We start from the raw sequence: 23326 nt of genomic DNA, 5'->3' as shown, positions 1-23326 counted from the left end.
ATTAAGGAATTCTTGTCCTCGCATACGATGTAATTTCTCTCCCTCTCTTGATACATCTTCTTCTTTTATCAAAAAAAAAACTAAAATACCAAGAAAACCCCTCTTAAATCCCTACCCATTATAATTCACCGAGCACTTCAGTTTGTCAATTCCCTCCAACCCATTTTACCTTAACCTTAGATTTACCACCATCAGACTGGATTCCTCAACAATCAGATAAGCATAAATTCAGTTTATCCAGCAGAATCAGAGTTTAAATATCCTTCACAGCAGTCTCTTCAACTGGTGTGGGTAAAACCATCATTACACATCTGCTTATAAACTAAACCATCATTTTCAAAAATACCGATCCCCTCCGATCCTTATGTGTTAAATCTCCAAGATGAACAGAAGAAGAATCAGAGATACAACCATGCTAACCCAGAATCACGTCCAACAGCAAACTCCATCCCATTCAAAATCACTAATTCCTTCATTATCATTATCCAAAAAATCTCCCCATTTCTTTTTCCCTTGCATATAGTATCCATTTCGCTAGAGACACTCTTCCGAACAATTGGCTCTTCCACCATACTTAAATGTTTCCACCTGAATCTCTCTTGAGCTTTTCTAGGTTTCTCACCAAAAGTTATCTCTTTTGAATTCGAATTTTCACCCATATCAAAACCCATCTGTGATTTGGAAATGTTTAGGGGATAAAGGAATTATCTGATTAACTAATCTATTCAACACTAATATAAAAACCAAGAAAATGCCATAAGAATGGAGGAAAAGTACGTCGGTACCTTTGTACAAAAACAAAGCGATATTCAAAGTTGTAATAACTATCGTGGAATTAAAATTATGAGTCATTCGATGAAATTAATGGAAAAGGTAATTGAACATAGAATAAGATTAGAAACAAAGATTTCAAAAATTCAATTTGGTTTTATGCCTCGGAGATCAACAACAAAAGCTATTAATCTTTTAATAAGTTTAATGGAAAAGTTCAGGGAAAAGAAGGACTTGCATGACCTAGAGAAAGCTTATGATAGAGTACCTAGCAAAGTTCTTTCATGAGAATTAGAAAAGAAAGTGAGTTTGCAGTAGTTATACGAAGGTCATTAAGGAAATATATGATAGAGTAGTGATTAGCGTTAGGACTACAGGAGAAGATTCTAGATAGTTTCCAATCACAATAGGAGTACATCAAGGTTCTACTTTAAATCCATATCTTTTTACTTTAGTAATTGATGAACTAACTAGGAATATCCAAAATGAGATCCCTTGGTGTATGTTGTTTGCAAATGATATCATGTTGATTGATGATGGTAGAAGTGGAGTGGAATCTAAGCTAGAACTTTGGATAGCCACATTAGTGTCTAAAGGGTATAGGATAAGTAGGAATAAGACAAAATATATGAAATGTAATTTCAGTAATGTAAGGAGTAGCAATAGAGAGAAGATTAAACTGGATGATCAAGAGATTAATAGCATTGATAGATTTAGATATCTTGGATCTATTATGCAAGTTGATGGGGAAATTGAAGAAGATGTATAATAGAGAATTAATATAGGTTGGTTAAAATGGAGGAGTGCGTCAGGTGTATTGTGTGATCGTAGAATATCCTTAAAATTAAAAGGAAAAATTTTATAAGATGACTATAAGGCCAACTATTCTTTATGGTTCAGAATGATGGGCAACTAAGAAACATGTATGAAAAATGAAAGTTGCTTAGATGCATATGTTAAGGTGGATGAGTGGTTTAACATTAAAAGATAAGTAAGAAATGAGCATATATGCAATAATCTAGGTATAGCACCGGTTGAAAACAAGAAAAGGGAGGGGCAACTTAAATGGCTTTCGCACTTGAAACACGGGTCCAGTAGAGCACCTATGAAGAGAAGTGAGTTAGTTATTTTTGGTGGCATGAAGAGGGGTAGGGGTAGGGGTAGGCCTAAAATAACTTGAAATGACGTAGTGAGGAAGGATTTAATAGCCTTTAATCTAATAAAGGAAAACGTTCTGGATCGGATGAATTGGCGGGAAAGGATTCATGTAGCCGACTCCACCTAGTGGGACTTGAGGCTTGTTGTTGTTGTTGTTGTTGTATCAAAACCCATCTGCACTTCCTTTCAAGGGGCATAAACCATCTGACCCCTATAGACAACAGAATTTACTTCCTTACTGGAATGGTTTACCTCCGAACTAACAATTTTGAGGAACCTTCATTGATGTGCAACATAAGTGGAGGGCAATGTCATTTCAGATTGTCTTTGGTTTATTTTTCTGTCTCAGGACAACTGTTTGTCCTCTGCTGCGTTATAAATTATAATTGCTTATCTATTCTAACATAAATTCTTCATTTATCTAACAATATCATTTTACCCACTAAAGAGTTTTTGTGGGCTACTTAAAATTAGCCAAAATGCAGTAAAAATCACAATGATAGCAGTAAAACAATGTTGAAAATATAAATAACAAGGGAAAAGAAATAATACACCTCAGAGCAATCAAGCTTTTGAAGGAAATAAGTGTAAGGAAGTTTCGGACGGTAGCGCCACCATCTCTTAGATATCCATAGTGCCCTCGCTCCTTGTGTGTCTGTCATCTTTTTCACCACATCTTTGCAAAGACTATTCTCCACCTCTTTCATGTCAAATTCAACAACATACTTGGAATTTAAGGAATTAACTTGCTCAGCCAACTTATCCTTCCTCAGAATTTCCTTCCATGTAGAAAGCCTCTCACGCCATGTTTCCCTATTTTCTTGTTCTTCACATGCCAAACAAGAAAAATAAAGTCCGGATGTCATCATAAATCATTAAATCAATTGCAACAGTCATAATTCAACATTAGTAAAAAAAAATATTTCAGCAGAAACAGAGTCTTCCAACAGAATTTGAAAACAATAAAAATTGTCACAAAGTTTAACCTCTTTCATAAATATATCCAAAAGATTCCTAATGCGAAGGTTAAGGTTATGACATATATAGCGCGTTGCATGCTCACACCCAGGCAGTGCGGAATCTGATTATGTTCCACCAAATGGCTGCTCTTGCCTCTTGAGTTGGTTCAGCAAGGGGTGGCCTTCCGGGACGAAGGATGGGCCTGACCCTTTAGCAACTTCTTTACTGAAAAAGGCACCCTGATGGAACACTAAGATCCAGTAGAGGCAGTAGGCCTAGGAAGAAGATAATAATTAAAATTTTCCTCTAACTGCAAATACAACATTTCTTTGCTGGAAATTTCCTTACCATAGAGAAAAAACCATTTTTCTTATTGAATCATTGCATGAAAGTCCAGGATGAGACAAATAGGCCTAAACAGGGAAAATGGATTTGTTTTGGAACAGCACCAAATTTTTTCTATAATATAACCAAGAGAGGGTTTGCATTCGGCAAGCTAATTTACATCAGGATTTACTCACTTTCTGTACACAGAGATTCTTAGTACAACTTATTTTACATGTGCTCACACTTATCTAGTTATATATTTCTAGGACAAACCATGATTTCCTGATAGAAAAGAAGAAATGCATTAATAAAGAAAAAAAAAATACAGAGAGGATAAGAGTTCCTCACAATAAAAAATAAAAGCAAAAACAAAAACTACTACAAACAGAGGGAAAAATAAAAACCAAGCTAAAAAAGCCAACCTATCCCACCAAATGGCAAAGAAGACGGTATTACAAAACCATTCAGAAGTGAACGCCCACAATGATGCCCCATCCCCCACTCCGGCCAATAAAATAAATAAATAAAATATCATAATAAGATCGATGGATAACACAAATAGCTGCAAAGAAAAGCAGACTGCCACAAAACTTTTGCCATCTGTTTCCCAAAGCCAACAAAATCAACCAACAAAAAATCCTCCAAATACCAAGGACAAGTCTACCATTCCCACAAACAAAAAATCTTACTCCATAAACACCAAGCTACAGAGCAATGAAGAAATAAATGCCCATGATCCTCACTATTAACATAACACATACTGCACAAATCCAGGGAAAGAGACATGCATGACCAATGAACCTGCAACAGATTGTTAGAGCTAACCTCATTTTATATATAGAAAAAGAAGCTTCCATTGAAAAAAAGAAGGTACAAAAGGGAGCATCAGAAATCCTCCTCGGAAGAGACGAGAAGGCATAAAATAAAAACAACATAAAAACACATCCCTGTGATCAGCATCAAATGCCGACAATGAATCCATATGTATAATCCTATTTCGGAGCAAAGACCAAGACATCTTCCCCATGAATATACATGCATTACATTCCATGCATACATGGTCTTAAATTTCCATGAAATTGTCCGCATTTCCGTCGAAATTTCCAATATCCATGACCCTCGAAATTGAAATGGCAGTCAATTTCCGTCTTCCATAATTTCCATCGAAATCTCAACAAATCATCTTAAATTTATCACAATCTTGAAATTTTAACAAAACTTGTCGAAATTTGAACTATGCAATGAAATTTTCTCAAAATTCAAATGAGAGATTCAGGAATGAAGTGAAATTTCTCTCTTAAATTATTTTATTTATTTTTATAGAAACAAAAGATTATTACAAGTGCTTTTGAAATTATATGAAAAAATAAACCTACCACCACATTTTATTTAACCATTCATGTTTAAATTATTATTATTTGTATAATAAATAATATTTAAATGATTTATGAATTTCATTTGTTTTAACTGATTCATTAAATATGTTTAACGTACATTATCTTACAAATATGTTTGATGCACAAATTATATTACAACTTCTCCACCTCATACACAGCATAGATGTATTTACTTGTAATATATTAGTCCTAAAACTTACATTATAATGTCTATCAATCATTTCTACAGCTTCATAAAAAAATTTCATGCTTTACTACAGATTTCCATTATTTTTCCAAATTGAAATCAAAATTGACATCTAAATCAAAATTTCTGTACTTTTGGAGCGCTTCTAAATTTGAGTCGAAATCAAAATTTAAGACCTTGCATGCATATACCCAACAAAACAGTGAAAAACCCACACCTCTGTAATGTTTAACCATGTCTACCCCTCTCAAATCCTCTAAAGGAAACAACCAAAAATTCACTACGGACTCCATACAAACCCAACCCTCTCCGAAAACCCCTAAAAAATTTATTCCAAACCCTCCAAGAAAAGGAGCATTGGAGCAAAGTAAGAAAAGGTGAAAGCAGATTCAGAATTGCTGAAACATAAAGTACAAACAAACTTCTGGAGAAAGTGCCTTGAACGCCTCCCACTTTGCAACAGATTGTTGGAGTTAACTTTATTAAGAACATTTTAATCAAATTTATTAAAAAATAAAAAAAGATAATTATTATAAAAAAAAAAAACCCTTCATCTTAGAGGGGCTTGGCCTTCCAAAAAGCACAAGGAAGCAAAAAGGACATGGTTCAACATATCAAATGCTCAAAGAAAGATTCACAAGAACACCCCCCAAAAGAATGAGTCCCACAACCAATAGTCCCTCCTAATGGAAGGACAACAACCCTCCAACAAGCACAACAAAGAAGAGAGCTCCAACTCTTCCCTATTATCAAGAGACCTTCAAAAATGGAAATCTCAAAAGGTCAAAAGGAAGAAATAACTCCATTATGCATTTAAGAAAGCGGATGCAGATGAGAAGAAACGTGCAAAGCACAGAATCACCCACCTAAATGTCTTCCCAAAAATAAATGCAAAAACAATTACCAATAACAACTTTGGAATGAGGGATAATTCAACTTACAAAATACACCCCCAACAACTCTCAAAGCAACATCCTAAACACATATTTGCAGCCCACCCATTTTCTTGCATGCTAACTTGCATATAATAAATTTGTGCCAAAGGGAATTCTCCTCTAAGAGAAACCACCAAAGCTATTATCAATTAAAAGCAATATATTTAGACACCAACTAGCCAAGACCCAAACACACTTCCTTCTAGGACTTACAAAAACAATATCCCAACTAACCAAATGTCCTTCTCCTCCACCACCCTAAACCACAAAAAGTCTTGAATGAGTCATGACTCAATATTCCTAGATACCATTACTAGAATTCTAAAAATAGCCAAGAACGGAGAGGGATACTACAAAGTGCAGCCTAAATATGGGTTATGCATCTGCTTAGAGAAAATAAAGCACCCTTACAACTGTACAAACACTTGACACTGTTAGATTACCACTTTACCTAAAAGCTTAAGCTATAAGGTTGTGGGCCAACAATGTATATCAAGTTGTACAAACACTCCCTCGCACTTGCAGTCCGACTGTACGTGGAGAGATAAACACACAATAAATAACACCCATGAGAGGGAAAACAATAATATTTTTTAAACGCACACAATAAACGCAGGCAACAAGACTAGAACCCAGGACCTCTTGATAACCAACTCTAATACCAGGTTAGATTACCATTTTACCTAAAAGCTTAAACTATTAGATTGTGGGCCAACAATATATATCAAGCTTTAACAGACACTTTCTACACCACAATAATCCCAAAAACTAACAAAATCCAAAGAAACACGCAATAAGTCAAAAGCCAGACCAAGATACCACACAACTGAAAAAAACAACACCAAAGATCAAGAATTGCTCAGATTAGTACAAGTTATTCCACTCTTCCCCAAATTTACTTTTAAAATAGAAACCCACTCAAACCATTGTAAAATACTAAGCACATTTAAAAGAAACAATCTTCTAAGGAGGAAAAAATAGTTTCACCTACAAACTATAATGAGACACTACAACCCCCTCAGTCCCCACCTAAATCCTTCTCGCAAACCCTATGTCTACTGCCCTATCTATCAATCTATTCAAAACATCCACCGCCAGAACAAACAAAGAAAGAGAAAGTGGATCCCTTTGCCTAACCACTCTTGAAGCCCTAAACCATGATTTAGGTTCTCCACTAATAATGACCTGAAACTCCGCCTGTGATGCACTTAATGTCCTAATTTTTTCACACACAGCCGGTCCCAAGCCCGGGTAAAGGAGGAGGGTTGCGTTAGGTAGCTGACAGCCAACGTAAAATTTGTCAGATCACTATGATATGAATCATTTTTGTTGGGGCGTCCCTTACTAGCGGCGCGTTGCACTTGACCCACCTGGGTGTAGTGAAAAGTGGGCGAGGATGGGCTAGGTCGTCACCCCAAAGCGACGCGCCGTGTCGGCTCCCGAGTATGGTGTCAAATATGCGAGGGTTCTTGCATCATTCTGGACGTGGGCAGGTAAAGACATTAGATCAAGAAACTAGGATTAGATTAGCAACTTGGAATATAGGGACGCTTACGGGTAAAAGCATGGGAATTGTGGATACAATGATCAGAATAAGAACTAATACAATTTGCCTTCAAGAAACTAAGTAGGTCGGGGAGAAAGCTAGAGAAATTAATAAATCAGGTTTTAAACTTTAGTATACTGGAAAAGAAAAACATAAGAATGGAGTAAGCATTATTATAGACAAAAACTTAAAAGATAGTGTTGTGGATGTAACTAGAGTAGAGGATAGAATTATAACAATCAAGATAGCATTAGGACAAGAGATAATAAATATCATTAGTGCTTATGCACCTCAAGTCAGCTTAGCAGAAAATTTTAAGAGACAATTTTGGGAAGATATGGATAGTATTATACAAGGCATACCAGGGACTGAGAAAATACTTATAGGAGAAGATTTGAATGGATATGTTGGAAAAGATAGTTTAAATTATGAGAGGATACATATAGGATATGGATATGCAGACAAAAATGAGTCTAGGGAGATGATCTTAGATTTCGCTATATCTCATGATTTTAGTATAATGAATACTTGCTTTGAGAAGAGAGAAGAATGCTTAATAACCTGTAAAAGTGGACAAAATAGAAGTCAAATAGATTTTCTTCTAACTAGGAGGGTAGATCGTTTATCATGCAAGGATCATAAAATTATTCCAGGTGAAAGCATATCCACACAACATAGAGTCTTAGTGTTAGATATATGTATTAAAAAATGGAAGAAAAAAGATAAAATAAACCAATGTAAGAGAACTAGATGGTGGAACCTTAAAGGAGAAAATATAATAAAATTTAAAGATAAAATGCTCAAACATGGGGATTGGACCATAGAGGATGGGATAGATACAAATACTCTTTGGAATAGATTAACTAGCTCTATTAAAAATGTTAGCCTTACAAGACTTAACATCTTGTTTTGATGCTAACAAACAAGTAAAACTTAACATGCTTTGTTTAAGTGATGTATTTTTAGGACTCAATGATGAATGCAAGGTTAAAGAATTCAGGAAAGATTATATTTTAAAGAATGATGATTTATATCAAGCTTGAAGCATGGATTCAAAATGAATTTAAAGATAAAGCTTGAAGATCATGAGAGCATGAGGATTAATGAGAACTTTATGAAAGCTCAAAGAAAGATGAAGCAAGCATAAAGACCTCAAGGTATTCAAGAATTGGAAATTTGAAGGAGTTTATAGGAAATTTCATGTAAGTACTTCAAATAATTTCAATATGGATACATGAAGCTCTTAGGTTAATTTATTGGACCTAGATACCTTTAAACATACTTGGAAAATATTTTTATAAGGTCAAAAATTATTTCAAAAAGGTTAGAATCATTTTTGGAATGAAAAGCATCAAAAAGAGGATTTTCAAAATGCTGTTAATTTTTATACATGTGCATTGAGATGTATTTTTATCTATCAAAAATTCTTTATATTAAAAAGTGTTCAACATGAAAGTTGTAGGATTTTCTCTTAGCTTTCATTTGACACCAAGATCATCAAATTTGGAGTTATACAGAAAAAGTTATGAATGAAAAACAGAAGGGTACTCGAAGCTGACAGCAGCATGCGTGCATGCCAGGCGACTGCCTTAGTTCTGGCAGGCGACTGCCACGCTACTGCCCCTGCTGTTCCTTTAAATAATTTCATGGTAGGCGACTGGCGGAATGGGCAGGCGACTGCCACGCGGCTGTTTTGATTTTTTCTCATAACGGTCAAATTTTTAAATGGGGTTATTTATGGCTTGAAATTTATGGAATCTTGGGGGATATTTCAAAACACTTGGGGACCAATTTACTCACCTTTTAAAGTCTATAAATAAGCCTCAAAGATGATTGAATAAAAATAAATAAAAAAAACATCAAGAATTCAAATTCAGCAAAAATTCAAAATCCCTCAAATTGCTCTCAAATTTTCAAAGCTCTCTCTTGATCTCAACTTGCACAAAGCTTACTGAGTTCTTGTTGATTTTCCTCACCAAGTTTGTGCTACAATTCTGAAATCTTTCATTCATTGAAAGAATTAAATTGGTGATATACTTCCTTGAGCTTCAATTTGAATATTCATATTGTTATTTACTTTGAAGTATATAGTTCTGAATTGTTATACTAATCAGCTCTTTTAGGAGCAAATTATTTGTACACAAATATTTGATTTGTTTATTGTAGATTGACGATTCCAAGGGTTGTTTGGATCGTTGGCCAAGCAAGGGGATATTGCTTAGAGAGGCGGGCTCTAACCTATGTAAGGAGTGACCGGATGAGGGGATATCGTTTGGAGAAGGCGGGCTCTAGCCTTAACCAAGGAGTATTGTAAAGGTTTGTTCCTCCCGTCAACAGAACAAGTTTAGTAATCCTTTGGTGGTTCGCCAAAGGCGAGGACGTAGGCTGGGTATAAGCCGAACCTCGTAAAAATCTCCGTCTCACTCTCTCTTTCCCTATTCTTTATTTTCAGTACATATTTAAATTGCGTGGATGATTTAAATTGAAAATCAAATATACCACGCATATTTGGAAATCAAGTAAACTTAAAGATTAATTTTGATTTGGGTTGTGGAAACCGAAAAGGAGTACGTTGGTGAAACCATATCTTGCGAAAACCATACGGGAGTACGTTTCTTGGTTAAACACTCAAAGATAAATTAACTGAAAGTTTATTTGAGTTTTGAATATTTGGAAAAAGTGATTGAATGTAGTATTGAACATCATATTAAGCAAATCCATATATACAGGGCTTGATTAAAATTTATATCTAGGGCTGACTACAAAAGCTTTATTGTGTTTGTGAAAGGATTGTTGAATATTAAATTACATTCTTCACAAGGTTTTCAAATTCATAATCACAGGGCTTATATAAACAAACAAACAATCTCAAGATCTTATATTACCAAAGTGCTAAATACTTGATATCTTGGTTTGGTTGTTTGATGTTTAACTTGTACTTGGCAAATAAATTGATTGTTTGGTTTGAAGATTGTGTTTAATTGATTGGTTGTTTAATTGTGTTATTGATTGGATAAAAGAACTAAGTTCTTGTGTGATTGGTGAAATTAAACAAACAAGTTAAAGAATTGGTTAAGTGTTTAAAGAAGTTAAGGATTCTTAAAAGAAGTTAAAAGAAATTTTTAAAAGTCAATTCCCCCCCCCCCCCCCCTTCTCTTGGGAAGCTATTCCTAATTTCAAAAAAGATAGCAAAACAGATTTTAGGTGAATCAAGGGGAAGATTCTCGAATAGCAAAGAGAGTTGATGGTGGGATAAAGATGTAAAAAAAATCATAAAGACAAAAAGAATCTAGTATAAAACATGGCAAAAATGTAGAAACAGAGATAACTTCGAAAAATATAACGAGGCAAGAAAAGATGCAAAAAAGGTTGTTAGTGAAGCTAAATATAGATCATTTAATAGTTTGTATGATAGATTAGGTACAAAAGAAAGGGAAAGAGATATATTTAAACTTACTAAAGCTAGAGAAAAGAAAGAGTTAGGACTTAGGAAATATAAAATGTATAAAAAGTGAGGATGATATTATCTTGGTTAAGGACGAAGACATTAAAGAAAGATGGCGAAGTTACTTAAGTAAGTTGTTTAATGAAAACCAAATAGAAGGCTTAAGCTTAGAATTGTCAAATGCTGAGAAGACTAAAAATATGAGATTTATTCGCAAAATTAGAGTTAACGAAATTAAGTTTGCATTGAAAAAGATGAAAAATGGGAAAGCTAGGGGATCAGATAACATCCCAATTGAAGTTTGGAAATGCTTAGGTGATAACGGAATTATATGGTTAACTGATTTATTTAATACAATTTTAAAAACTAAGAAAATGTCAGATGAATGGAGGAGAAGCACTTTAATACCTATATACAAAAATAAAGGAGATATTCGAAATTGTAATAACTATCGTGGAATTAAACTTATAAATCATACGATAAAACTATGGGAAAGGGTAGTTGAACAAAGATAAAGGTTAGAAATGAAGGTCTCGGAAAATCAATTTGGTTTTATGCCTAGGAGATCTACCACAAAAGCTATTTATCTTTTAAGAAGATTAATAGAAAAGTTTAGGGAAAAGAAGAGGGACTTACATATGATATTTATTGACCTTGAGAAAGCATATGGTAGGATACCTAGGGAAGTTCTATGGTGGGTTTTGGAAAAAAAGGGTGTATGTAGTAGGTATACTGATGTCATTAAGGATATGTACGATGAAGTAATGACTAGTGTAAGGACTATAGATAGAGAAACTAGAGAATTTACAATCACCATAGGTGTACATCAAGAATCTGCTTCGAGTCCTTATCTTTTTGCTTTAGTAATGGACCAATTGACTAAGAGTACTCAAAAGAAGGTTCCAAGGTGTATGTTGTTTGCAGATGATATTGTATTAATTGACGAAAGTAGGGATGGAGTAGAGGCTAAGTTAGAATTCTGGAGAGAAGCTTTGGAATCTAGAGGCTTTAGGATAAGTAGAAATAAGACAAAATATATGAAATGTAATTTTAGTAATGATAGGAGGAATATTGGAGACAAACTTAAACTTGATGATGAAGAAATAAATAGCACTTGTAGATTTCGATACCTTGGATCTATTATGCAAGCTGAAGGAGAAATTAAAGATGATGTAATGCATAAAGTTAAAGCAAGTTGGGTAAAATGGAGAAGTGCTTCAAGTGTGCTCTGTGATCGGAAAAGGATTCATATAGCCAGCCCCACTTAGTGGGACTAAGGCTTGGTTTTTTTGTTGTTGTTGTTGTTGTTGTATTAATAATGACCTGAATTGAGGCAATGGACAACCACCTACATCAAAGCCTGCTGCTTCTCACCAAAACGCTTCATAACATAGAATTTTTTTTTATAGGAAAAGAAAATTATACTTCAGTCTACACGAGGGAGAAATACATATCTCCCAAAGGAAATTTGGAACAAACCAGAAAAGTTAACCTAAACCTACAGAAAAAAGAGAAATTTAGAAAGCCAGCACATTCCTTCAGTCTGTTTCAATCTCTTGGAAACTATGTCCACTGAAAAAACCAAATACAACACACCACAGTGATGCCAAAAACAGGATCTTATCCAAACCAGCTCCCATATTAATTTTTTCATGGAGAATATCCGTGCATTACTTTCCATCCAAATCCCCCATAAAATTGCAAATAAACCACACCTCCACAAGGCTGCACTATCCTTCCTTCTGCCAAAACCTGTAAAAGAAATGGCTAGTAAGTCTTCCACCGGTACATGGCGTCTCCAACTCTCCCCCATAATACCAAACAGCTTATTCCAAATCCTCCAAGAAAAGTAGCAGTGTAAAAATAGATGAAAAGCAGTCTCAGAATCCTCGAAACAGATCACACAAGCATCAGGAGAAAGAGCCTTCAAAAATATTCAGATTTGTGACAAGTTGTTAGTATTTATTTTATTAAGCACAACCAACCAAGTGATAGCCTTAATTTTTTAGGGAGCCCTTTCCAAATTATAGGGAAGATCAGGAATGAAAAATTAGAACAGATCAACAACTCAAAAAAAGATTTGCCAGATCATAGACTTATATAGACTTACCTAGAAAACTCCAACAAACTCGATCATAAGCCCTTCTCAAAATCGAGTTTTAACGCAACCCCCTCTCTTCCTGCTACGAACACCTTCCACGAATTCAAAGTAGCATCCACTATCCGCCTAGGCCCCAGAAAAGCACTTTCAGCCTCAGAAAATGTCCAATCACAGAACTCAACCTATCCATACCACAAACCCCACCCGACTAGGCCCATACCTGTAAGGCCCACCAATTTTCCAAAGCAAAGCAAATAATGACTCGAAAATCACATCTTCTACACCTAATGTCTGAGACCATTTCCTGATTTTTGGCAAAAGAGAAGAGAGCACCTCAGCCTCCGTATCATTAAGATTTCTACAAAATTTTATATACCAATAAACCTTAGTGTCATGAATTAAATTAAATAAAAAATAAACAAGTGCATCAAGACACAAAGTAACACAAAAATAAAAGGAAAGTCAGCTTGAAAACACAGTTCACATACCAAGAAATCCTTCCAAACTTACCATACAACCATATCCCACTTCATATTCAATGCAAGTAGAAAAAAAAATACCTGTGAAATAAATTTCCATGGACCCCTATGAGTAACTATAGTCTATAGCTATAAAATTAGCATCCCACCCATTGTCCGGCAGGCCAAACTTGAGCCCCCCCCCCCCCCTTTTTTCATTTGTCCTGTCGCAGCCACACAACTCTGCAGCAGCTAGCGTGCCTATGCCACCAACCACAATTAGCCTGGCCTCCCAAGCCACTCCACAACCGTCGCCCAAGATAGATTCAGTGAAGGTTATTTAACAAAAATAGAATGAAATATATTTCAAGCTATGCACAAGTACAGATGAGCAACTATGTTGAGCACAATGATGCCATTTCACTACTTAATTGTTCCTGCTGTTCAAGCACATGAAATTTATTCTTCTCAATCAAGGAATATGATTGAGATGGCATCAGAACCATTGGTGTAATTAGTAAAATAGATCAAGCTACTGCAGATCAGAAAGCCCTTGCTGCAGTTCAGGCTCTTTCACTAAATCATAGACTGTGAAATACAGATGATATTCCACGGTTGCTATAATTATTTCATAGTTGCTAGCCAATTTCGTGTAGTTGGCTCTGCGAGCTCATTAGAAACTGCTTCAAGGGCTGAAAGTGAAAGGCTATTCACCGGAGCCCCTCGCAGCAAGCTTGGCAGAGTAGCTTTAGTGGTTGCCTTGGCCATGAAAGGAGTCTGCCAGGAGGGAAATTGCAGATGAGAGGCAAAACCTAGATGCCCAAGATCTCCTAGATGAGTTGAGTTGGTCTCTAGTGAATTCCAATGGTAGAAAGTCAATGTGAAGTCGGAGGAGCATGAGGTTAGGAAAAATGCCAAAAAGTCGGCCATCGAGTTTGAGAGATTTGTGTCGTTCATGAATTATGAGAAGGAAGGACGCCCTCAAAAGTACATAAGATGGAAATATGCATATCCATTTGTTGATACTTGCCAGGCCTGTCTCAGATCATTGCCTTGTGCTCCTTGACTCCAACACATGCACCGGGACCCAACACCGCCCCTCGTTTAGGAAGCGCATAAGAGTTCCATGGGGGTGTTTGATACAAGGGTGGGAGGGTTTTAAACTAATGAAAAAACTAGGGCACATGAAGTTGAAGCTAAAGAAATGAAATGAACATGTCTTTTGGGAATGTTAAGAGACTAAAAATTATACTTCTTGGGAAAAGTGTGATATGTTATATGATATATGAGTCAAGTAGGACAAGAAGGGTTAGACTTTGCAATGATCTAGAAGAGTTGATTTTAAGAGAGGAAATGAGTTGGTGCCAAAATCAAAGGTGAAATGGACCACTAAAGGGGGTTGTAAAGCAAGGTTCTTTAACAAAATGACTAATGGGAGGAAGAAGAATTTTATTAAGGAATTCAAAGTAGATTCCAAGGCGAGGTGATGGGCAACAAACTGATTAGGCACATTACAAATTGTTATAAAAACATTCTTTCTAAGAATTGCCAAAGTAGATTGAAGCTAGAGGGATTGGAATCATTGGATTGGTGTCCCACTGATTCAACTCCAGCCAAATGACTAGAGCGGCCTTTTAAGGTTGAATTAGTTAAAAAACGGTGTTTCATATACGCAAGGAGAAAACCTCATACCCCAATAGGTTCCCAATGGCCTTTTCCAAAAAAAAAAAATGGGAGATGATGCAAAAAGTGAGATTCTTCGAGGAGTTCCATAAAAACAGGATGGTGGGTAAAAGTGTGAATTCTACTCCTGACTCTAATCTCCAAGAAGGAAAGATTCTGGAGGGTGAGAGATTTTTTACACCTATCAATCTCATCACTAGCCCATATAAAATTCTATCTAAAGTCTTATCTAAAAGACATAGAAAGGTGTTGAGAAAGATAGTGTCCTCAACTCAATCCACCTTCATTATATATAGACAACTTTAGATGCAGTTCTAGTGGCCAATCAGGTGGTGGAGGATCTAGTGGTGGGGGGGGGGGGGGGGAAGAGGAGTTGAACTTCGACAAGGCATATGATAGGGTGAATCGGGGATTCGTGGATTATGTGATGTAGGAAAAAGCTTTGTGGAGAAGATGGATAAGAGGATGCCTAAGCTCAACAAATATTTTTGTTATCTCAATGGGCAACCGAGAAAGTGGTTTAAAGCCTCTCGTGGGCTTAGGCAAGGAGACCTGCTATGTCCATTGTTATTTACCCATTTAGAGATGTCCTTAGTAGGATTCTTACACATGCACAGGGTCAAAGGGAGATTAGGGGGCCTTCAATTGGTCAGGAGGAGGTGGAGGTATTTGATCTCTAATACTGAGATGTTGCTCGAGGTCACTCCACAAATTCAAAAAGTCCCTCATTTTGTTAATGATTTTCTTGAAGATTAACTTGTCTAAGAGTGGATCGCAAACATCAACGCGGGTAGAAAGATTTAGGAGGGGTTTAATGTCATAGTAGGATGTGCTATTGAAGAGTCGTCACTCACCCATCTTAGCCTTTGGGAGTCGTAGTTTTTTGGGACCTTGTGATTAAAAGAGTCGGGAGAAGGTTGGAGGGGGTGGAAAAGTGGGTACTTAGGGGTTGTACCACACTCATTTTAGTGCAGCTTCTTCTGATTTACTTTCTATCTTTTTAAGGTGCCCAAGAGCGTGGCCAAGATTCTAGACAAGATGACGACGGACTTTCTTTGGTCGGGTCTCGAAATTAGGACAAGTCATCTTCTTACTTGGGGGATTTTCAGTAGACCAAAACCTTTGTTTCATGCCATCCCCCCCCCCCCCCCGGGGGTAGATCTCAAGAAAGTGGTTTCCAAAACAAAAAATCTCTTTAATGGGAAAATAGTCATGGAGGTTCCCGTTAAAGGACAACTCCTTGTGGCACAAGCCACACAAGGTATTTAAAAGTAAGTGTGGGATGCATTGGAATGGGTGGAACTCTAGAGGAAGTCATTATGTTTCTCACGCTAGCCCCTGGAAGTTCGTGTTTCAAGTCGCTATACTTTTCTTTCCACTTACCCATTTCAAAGTGAGCATTAGCAATAGGGTTTGGTTTCTAGGAGGATCCTTGCATTGGAGAGAGCTCATTCAAGTTGTTGATTCCCTCTCACTTGCAAGATTTCCACTTCTTTGGGAATCTTTTTTTTTTTTTTTAATAACACACTACTTTGGGAATCTTGACAAAAAGGAGGTTGTCAAATTGACCACTTTATTGAATACAATGGATCATTTTGCTCCATTTAGGAGAGAGGATGAGAGAGTGTGGGTAGGTAATCTTTTAGGACTTTTTTCTTCCAATAACTTTTTTATTTGCCCCCTCAAATCTCCACATCATTTGGAAGGCTCGAGTCCCATCCAACATTCTAACTTTTATCTAGACAACGATTTTGAATAGATTAACACGCATGAGTTGCTTCAAATCATAAGGCCTTACATGACTCTCATGCCTAACATGCGTGTGATGTGCTGCTAGTCCAATGAAATGAATGCTCACCTTTTCCTTCACTATAGAGTTGCTACCCATCTTTGGAGCGTCCTCTTCTCTTGCTTTGGTGAAGCTTGGGTGCCTCCTTGTGCTGTGGGCAAATTTTAGCTTGTGAGCTTTTGGGGTATTGGTAAGAGCAAGAAGGGAGAAGTGCTTTGGCATGGTGCTGTTCTTTTGCTATGTTGAGGATGCATTGGGTCAAAAGAAATGCGAGAACATTCAGTGATCACATAACTTGCCCTGTATTCTATAGGGATAGAGCTGTCTTTTTAGCCTCTATGCGGGTCCACTCTTTCACGTTTTTACGGGGTTTTCCACTGCCTGATCTTGTTAAGGATTGCGGGCAGCGTTCTGTAGTTACTTTTGTGAGCTTTTGGCTGTATTTCACTTTCTTGGGAGGACCTTTTGCCCTCCCTTCTTTGTGCTTTCAGGTTCTGGTGTAAATAAAATTCTTTCTTACCAAAAAAAAAAAAACTTTTTGATAACATGTCATGAAGAATTTGTTTCCAAAGGGGAATGCCATAACAACATACCCACCAAAGCATTGTTCTTAGACACCAACTTACCATGACCCAAACACCTGCCCCAAACACCTACAAACAACATCCCAACTCACAAGATGGTCCTTCCTCTCACCAACCCTGTCCAAAGGAAATCTCTCATAATCCACTCTAACCAGCTAGCAATGCCCACTGGAATCTTTAAAAAGTATAAAAAAAATACGAGGGATCAAAGAAAGACATGCCTGGACTAGACTAATGTGGCCACAAAGAAAAAAACAGACCCTTCCACCTATCAACACATTTAGAAACATTAGCAATCACTGCAAGATCCTGCCTAAAGGAACTCCTAAATAAGTCAAATGCCACTCCAGGATCCCATGACCTACAAGAACAGCAAACATAGAAGTCATCTTCAGACTCAGATTAACTGCAGCTAGATCACACCTAAGCTAAATTAATCTTAGGACCAGGGAGTAACCCGAAAACCAATGAAACAGAGAGAATATTAAAAAAAAAAATTTGCTGTCATCTCACAAGAACAAAATGGTATCATTGGTGAACTGCAAATAAGAAACAACCATATCATTCCTACCAACTGTTGCACCCTGGACAAAACCCCTACCAATGGCCGTATCAATCATCCTACTCAACACATCAACTACTATGATAAAAAGAAAGGGAGACAAGGCTCCCCATTGCATCACACCCCTAGAAGCAGAAAACCAAGACCTAGGCTGACCACTAAAAAACAAAGAAATTTTTTGATATGAAAAGAAATTCATTAGGTAGAATAAGAATGTACAATCAGAAGAGACATCTCCTTAATAAAGTCTGGGAAACTTCATGAAAACAAAATAAGAAAACCAAAAAGTGTAAAATACAGCCCAAGGAAAACAGGGCAGCCTAAGAAGTCAACAGAGAATGTCAAACCCGCTGAATATCTGAGAAGCATCTCCCCTTGAAATTACCATTTCCCACACCCCATAGAGAAGCCATAAAATGAATCTTCTCCCACACCAACAAAAAAATGCTAATTTCTTCTTTGAAAATATATGCAGGTTCCGTTCCTTCCACAAACCCCAAAATGCTGCAAATATAGAACTAATACATAGTGCTTTTCCTTCCTTCTTCCAACCAAACCCAACAAAAGATACTGCCCAAAACTCCTCCACTGTCCCTGGACAAACCCAACTTTCTTCAAAATAACCGAATAACTTGTTCCAAACCTTCCATGCAAAATAACAATGCAAGAAAAGATGCGGGGCAGATTCTGAGCAGTTAAAACAAAGCACATATATATCTAGAGAGAAAGCCTTTAAAGGCCTCCTAATCTGCAGCAAGTTATTAGTGTTTATCCTATTAAGCACAACCAACCAAATAAGTTTTGATTTTAGGAGGGATTTTGGCCTTCCAAATAGTTTTGTAGAGTAGAAAGGAAAACACAGCGCTAACCAAGAATTCACGAAAAGATTGCAAGAATAGATCCCTGACGGATCCAACAGCCAAGATCAGCTACCAGCTTCCAAGGATACCCGACAATTATTCAAAAGGACCAACAATGAAGATAACTCATCTGTTTCCCTATTTTTAAAGAATCTCCTAAAATGAAAACTCCAAAAAGGTGAAGGACAATCCGGATCAACAAATGATGAGGAGATGGTATCCTTTTATCCTGAGCTCAAATGAAATAAGCTAGGAAAACAGGTGGACAGGACAATATTCCCCAGCCAATGGTCTTTCCAAAAACGAATTTTACACCCTCTACCCAAAACAAATTTATTATGGGGAAAAAAGAGACGGTAAATCTGAGACAACCCCTAATCCAACACCGCCACTTAGCTTGGAACCCCTTCCTATCAAATAATTTTATCAAAAAAGACTAACCAACCCTATCATAGGACTTTTCAAAATCCAATTTAAAAGATAAACCCTTCTTCTTACTCCTCCTAACATGCCCGACAACCTCTCATTACCAACAAGAACAGCATCCAAAATATATCAACCCCTCACAAAATCTGCTTGAGAACTAAGTGGTTACCCCCGCCACCACCTTAATCCTATCAGCCAAGACCTTTGCAATAATCTTAAATACACTTGTGGTCAACCAATAGGATAAAAATTGCTAGTGTTAATAGAGCACTTATTATGGGAACTAAAGTGATAGAAGTAAGTTAGGAAATCACCCCATTGGCATGAAACTCAAGAAACACCTTCACTAACTCATATTTAAAATAAAATAAAATAAAATAAACTCTGAAAAAAGGATTAAGTTAAGACCATCTTGCCCACAAGAATTCTCCACATCCATGCAAAAACACCACCCACCTATCTTCATCATCCTCAAAAGGTCTCTCCAACCATGCAAATAACTCATCAGAAATGGCACACCAGTCCAACCCCTCAAATCATAGAACGAGAAATGTTATCCTCCTTGAAGAGATTCACAAGAAACCTAGCAATCTACTCAACAATAACATTTTGGTCCCAAAAGCAACTGCCCTATCCAATGCCTATTCTTTAATCACACTCCTCTTGTGTCTGCCATTAGCTATCCTATAAAAGAATCTACTATTGTAATCCCCTAGCTATCCCATTTAAACCTAAATTTTTGTCTCCAACTCATCCCCTCCCCCATTTAGAAAACCCCATATCATTTCTAAGAGAACATCGCCTATGATCAAAATCCCTTGACCCACCTCTTTTGATCAAAATCTTCAATCTCTCAATATATTAAACTTCCTAATCCGCACACTACCAAAGACTTCCATATTCCAACTTTTCAAGGCTATCTCTAATGATTTCAACCTCTTAATAAACCTAAAGCCCCCCCCCCCCCCCCAACAAAAAACAACCACCACACGAGCAATTATCCCAAGTTTCCTATTCAAAGGACAAAAGGATGGATTAGAAACCCACATATTTTCAAAGCAAAATGGAATGGCACCCTAGCTAAAAGAAGATGAATCTTGTTGAGATTTTTATTAAACAAATGACTGAACTTAAAGATAGGTCTCTCCCTCCATTTATAAAACAAAACAAATACATTCTAATCACCATAATACCCTAACTAACTCCCACTAACATACTAAGACACTCAATAATAATATTAAAAGACTAAAAAAAACCTTTAACACTCCCCCTCAAGCTGGAGCATAAATACCATACGCTCCTAGCTTATTACAAATAAAATTAACACGGGCACCCTCCAAACCTTTCGTAAACAAATCAGCAAGCTGCTTATCGGACTTCACATAAGTGGTAGTAATGAGCTTTTGCACAAGTTTCGCCCAAAAAAAATGCCAATCAACTTCAATGTGTTTCGTTCGCTCATAAAAGACCAAGTTGGAGGCAATATGAAAAGCAGCTTGATTATCAAACTTCAACTCCATAGACTAAGAATGTGGAAAACCCAATTCTTAACATGTTCTTCAACCAAACAAGTTTATAAGTAGTCTGAGACATAGCTCTATACTCTAATTTAGCACTTTAACAAGTCACCATAGTTTGTTCCTCACTCTTCCAAGAAACCAAATTACCACAAACCAAGATAGAACACCCAATTTCGGATCCTCCATCGAAAGGCGACCAAGCCTAATCTGCATTTGTATATCCCTAAATATAAGTGTGACCCTAATCTCGATATAAAAGAACTCTCCTAGGAGTACCTTTGAGATATCTCAAGATGCGAATTATTGTGTCCCGGTGACTTATCCTAGGAGAATTCAAAAATTTACTCACAACATTTATTGCAAAAGATATGTACAGCCAAGTGACTGTGAGATCATTCAACCTTCCAACAAGTCTCCAATATCGTCCGGGATTAGGCAACTAACCACTCATATCCAACACAAGCTATCAGGACCCATGGGTGCAACAACTGATTATGATCTCAACAATCCAGTCTCATCCAACAGATCAAAACACACTTCCTTTATGACAAAACAGTTCCCATAGGAGTTCTAGATACTTCTATATCCAATAAGTATTTCAACGGTCCCAAATCATTGGTTTGAAACTTAGTCTGTTGAAAATGTTTAAGACTCTATAATAACAATATCATCCACATACAAAATAAGAAGGATCTTGCCCAATGAAGTACGACAACAAAACACAGAGTGATCCACTGAACACCCTCGTAGGCCAAACTCAAGTACTACAGCACTGAATCGACTAAACCATGCTCTGGGAGACTGTTTTAAACCATAGAGTGCCTTCTTGAGCCAACACACAAAGTTTGACTCCCCTTGGGCAACAAACCCAATGGGTTGCTCCATATAAACCTCCTCAAGATCACCATGCAAGAAGGCATTCTTCACATCTAACAAATGAAAAAGGCCAGTGAAAAGTGATAGACAAGGAGATGAATAGATGCACTGATGTAAGTTTGGAAACTAAAAAAAAAAGTGTCGAAATAATCCAAACCATACACCTAAGTACACCACTTAGCAACAAGATGTACTTTCGGACGAGCCACAGAACCATCAGGGTTGACTTTCATAGTGTATACCCATTGACAACCAACCATAGACTTGTCAAAAGGAAGAGATACTAAGTCCCAAGTATCATTGTCCTATAAAGCATTCATCTCTTCAACCATGGCATTCCTCCACCCATACTAAAAATCAGTGATCTCAAAAGGCAATTACATTAGAATCCAAGATAATAACACCCCCATCCACCTCCAAATCCCTAATCAAACTCTTCCTCATTATTCCGTTGGCTATCCTATGAAAAAATTTAGAATTACAACCACCATCTCTAACCCATTTAAACTTTGTCTTCTACCTCCAACTTCTTATATTTTAAAAATTAGCTTTTCCAATTTGTTCTTCAAAGAAACCCTTTTAACCTTTTCCTCCCTAGAAAGGATCACTCCTTCCTTTTCTAACTCTTCCAATCTATACTTGCCACCACCCTAGCCCCCCCTACAGAGCAAGGAAAAGAGACAATCCCCAAGGGAGTGTCTCTCAAGCCACAATCCCTAATCAAAAAGTCAAAGCTCTGCATACCAGCGGAAGCTCCACCCCCCCCCCCCCAAAAATCCCTTTCTTTTTCTTCTCTCTAGGAAATTTCACCACACACCTCCCACCATCCACTTTGCCCAAAAACCATAAAATAAAGTTCTTCCCAAAAAGAGCTTCTAATAGTTGGTTGCAAAGGCCTATATATACTAAGAAACCCATCACGGCACCCTCCCTCTCACTTCAAAAATCGTAGAAAAAAAAGAGGGGGGGGGGGGGGGAACCACTATTTTGTCCACTTTGGATACATAACAAAAGTCTCACATGTCGAGGATACTACCAAAGGTGTTGTGTGAAGGATCCCAATCCCTACTACGACCACCCCAAGTACTTTTAACAAACCCCCCCCCCCCCCCCCAATGTCTACCATTTCCATGTCTGGGGAGTACTTTACCAAGACTTCATTAAGCTACTTTTCCTAGTCCCCCCTTAAACCTCTAACATTCCAATTTACTGTCTTCATAATATGACATGTTTCACCCACTTCTCTACCCCTTTATTGCCCTAGTAATTAATCGATGAGACCAAGTTTTAAAAGCTCTCTTACATCCTAGGGATCAATCCCACCCTCACCAGATTCCTAGAGGGTCTGAATTCCAAGCCTAGGTCCCCAAGAAGTTTTGTGGATCTGTGCAGTCTCTCTCACAACCCTCAAAGCTAAATCCACAGCCCACTCTTCTATAAGTGTCTTCCCTTTGGCATACAATTTTTGAAGAAAGAATGTGTGGTATAGGAAGAGGAATAATACCTTCACCAATACTACATGGACCAAGATCCTCCGTGAGAAAATCACCCTTCCCAAACTCATCACCACCTACACCACAAGAAGGAATAACTAGATTATTTGCAGGAGAAATACTTAGCCCAAGCCAACGTTGGATGACAAATGCCCCTCATTATTTCAAGCTATCAAATGGTCAAAATTATGATTGATAAAATTTACACCTGCTTTAGCATTCTCGGGATCTGACATAAAACGAATATC

General features: G+C 37.1%; 1 protein-coding gene across 1 annotated transcript in view; it reads right to left on the bottom strand.

Annotated features, from left to right (window-relative positions):
* Positions 1-23326, bottom strand: part of LOC131143768 (ATP-dependent zinc metalloprotease FTSH 12, chloroplastic) — a 167438-nt gene that overhangs the window by 104795 nt on the left and 39317 nt on the right. The window contains exon 4 of the mRNA XM_058092080.1: positions 2484-2755. Coding sequence (XP_057948063.1) covers positions 2484-2755 — 272 coding nt within the window. The remainder of the gene's footprint in view (positions 1-2483; positions 2756-23326) is intronic.

Source organism: Malania oleifera, chromosome 12 (assembly GCF_029873635.1).
Source record: "Malania oleifera isolate guangnan ecotype guangnan chromosome 12, ASM2987363v1, whole genome shotgun sequence".
Lineage (NCBI taxonomy): Eukaryota > Viridiplantae > Streptophyta > Magnoliopsida > Santalales > Ximeniaceae > Malania > Malania oleifera.
Note: the sequence above shows the minus strand (reverse complement) of the source record. Positions and strands in the feature narration are given on the sequence as shown.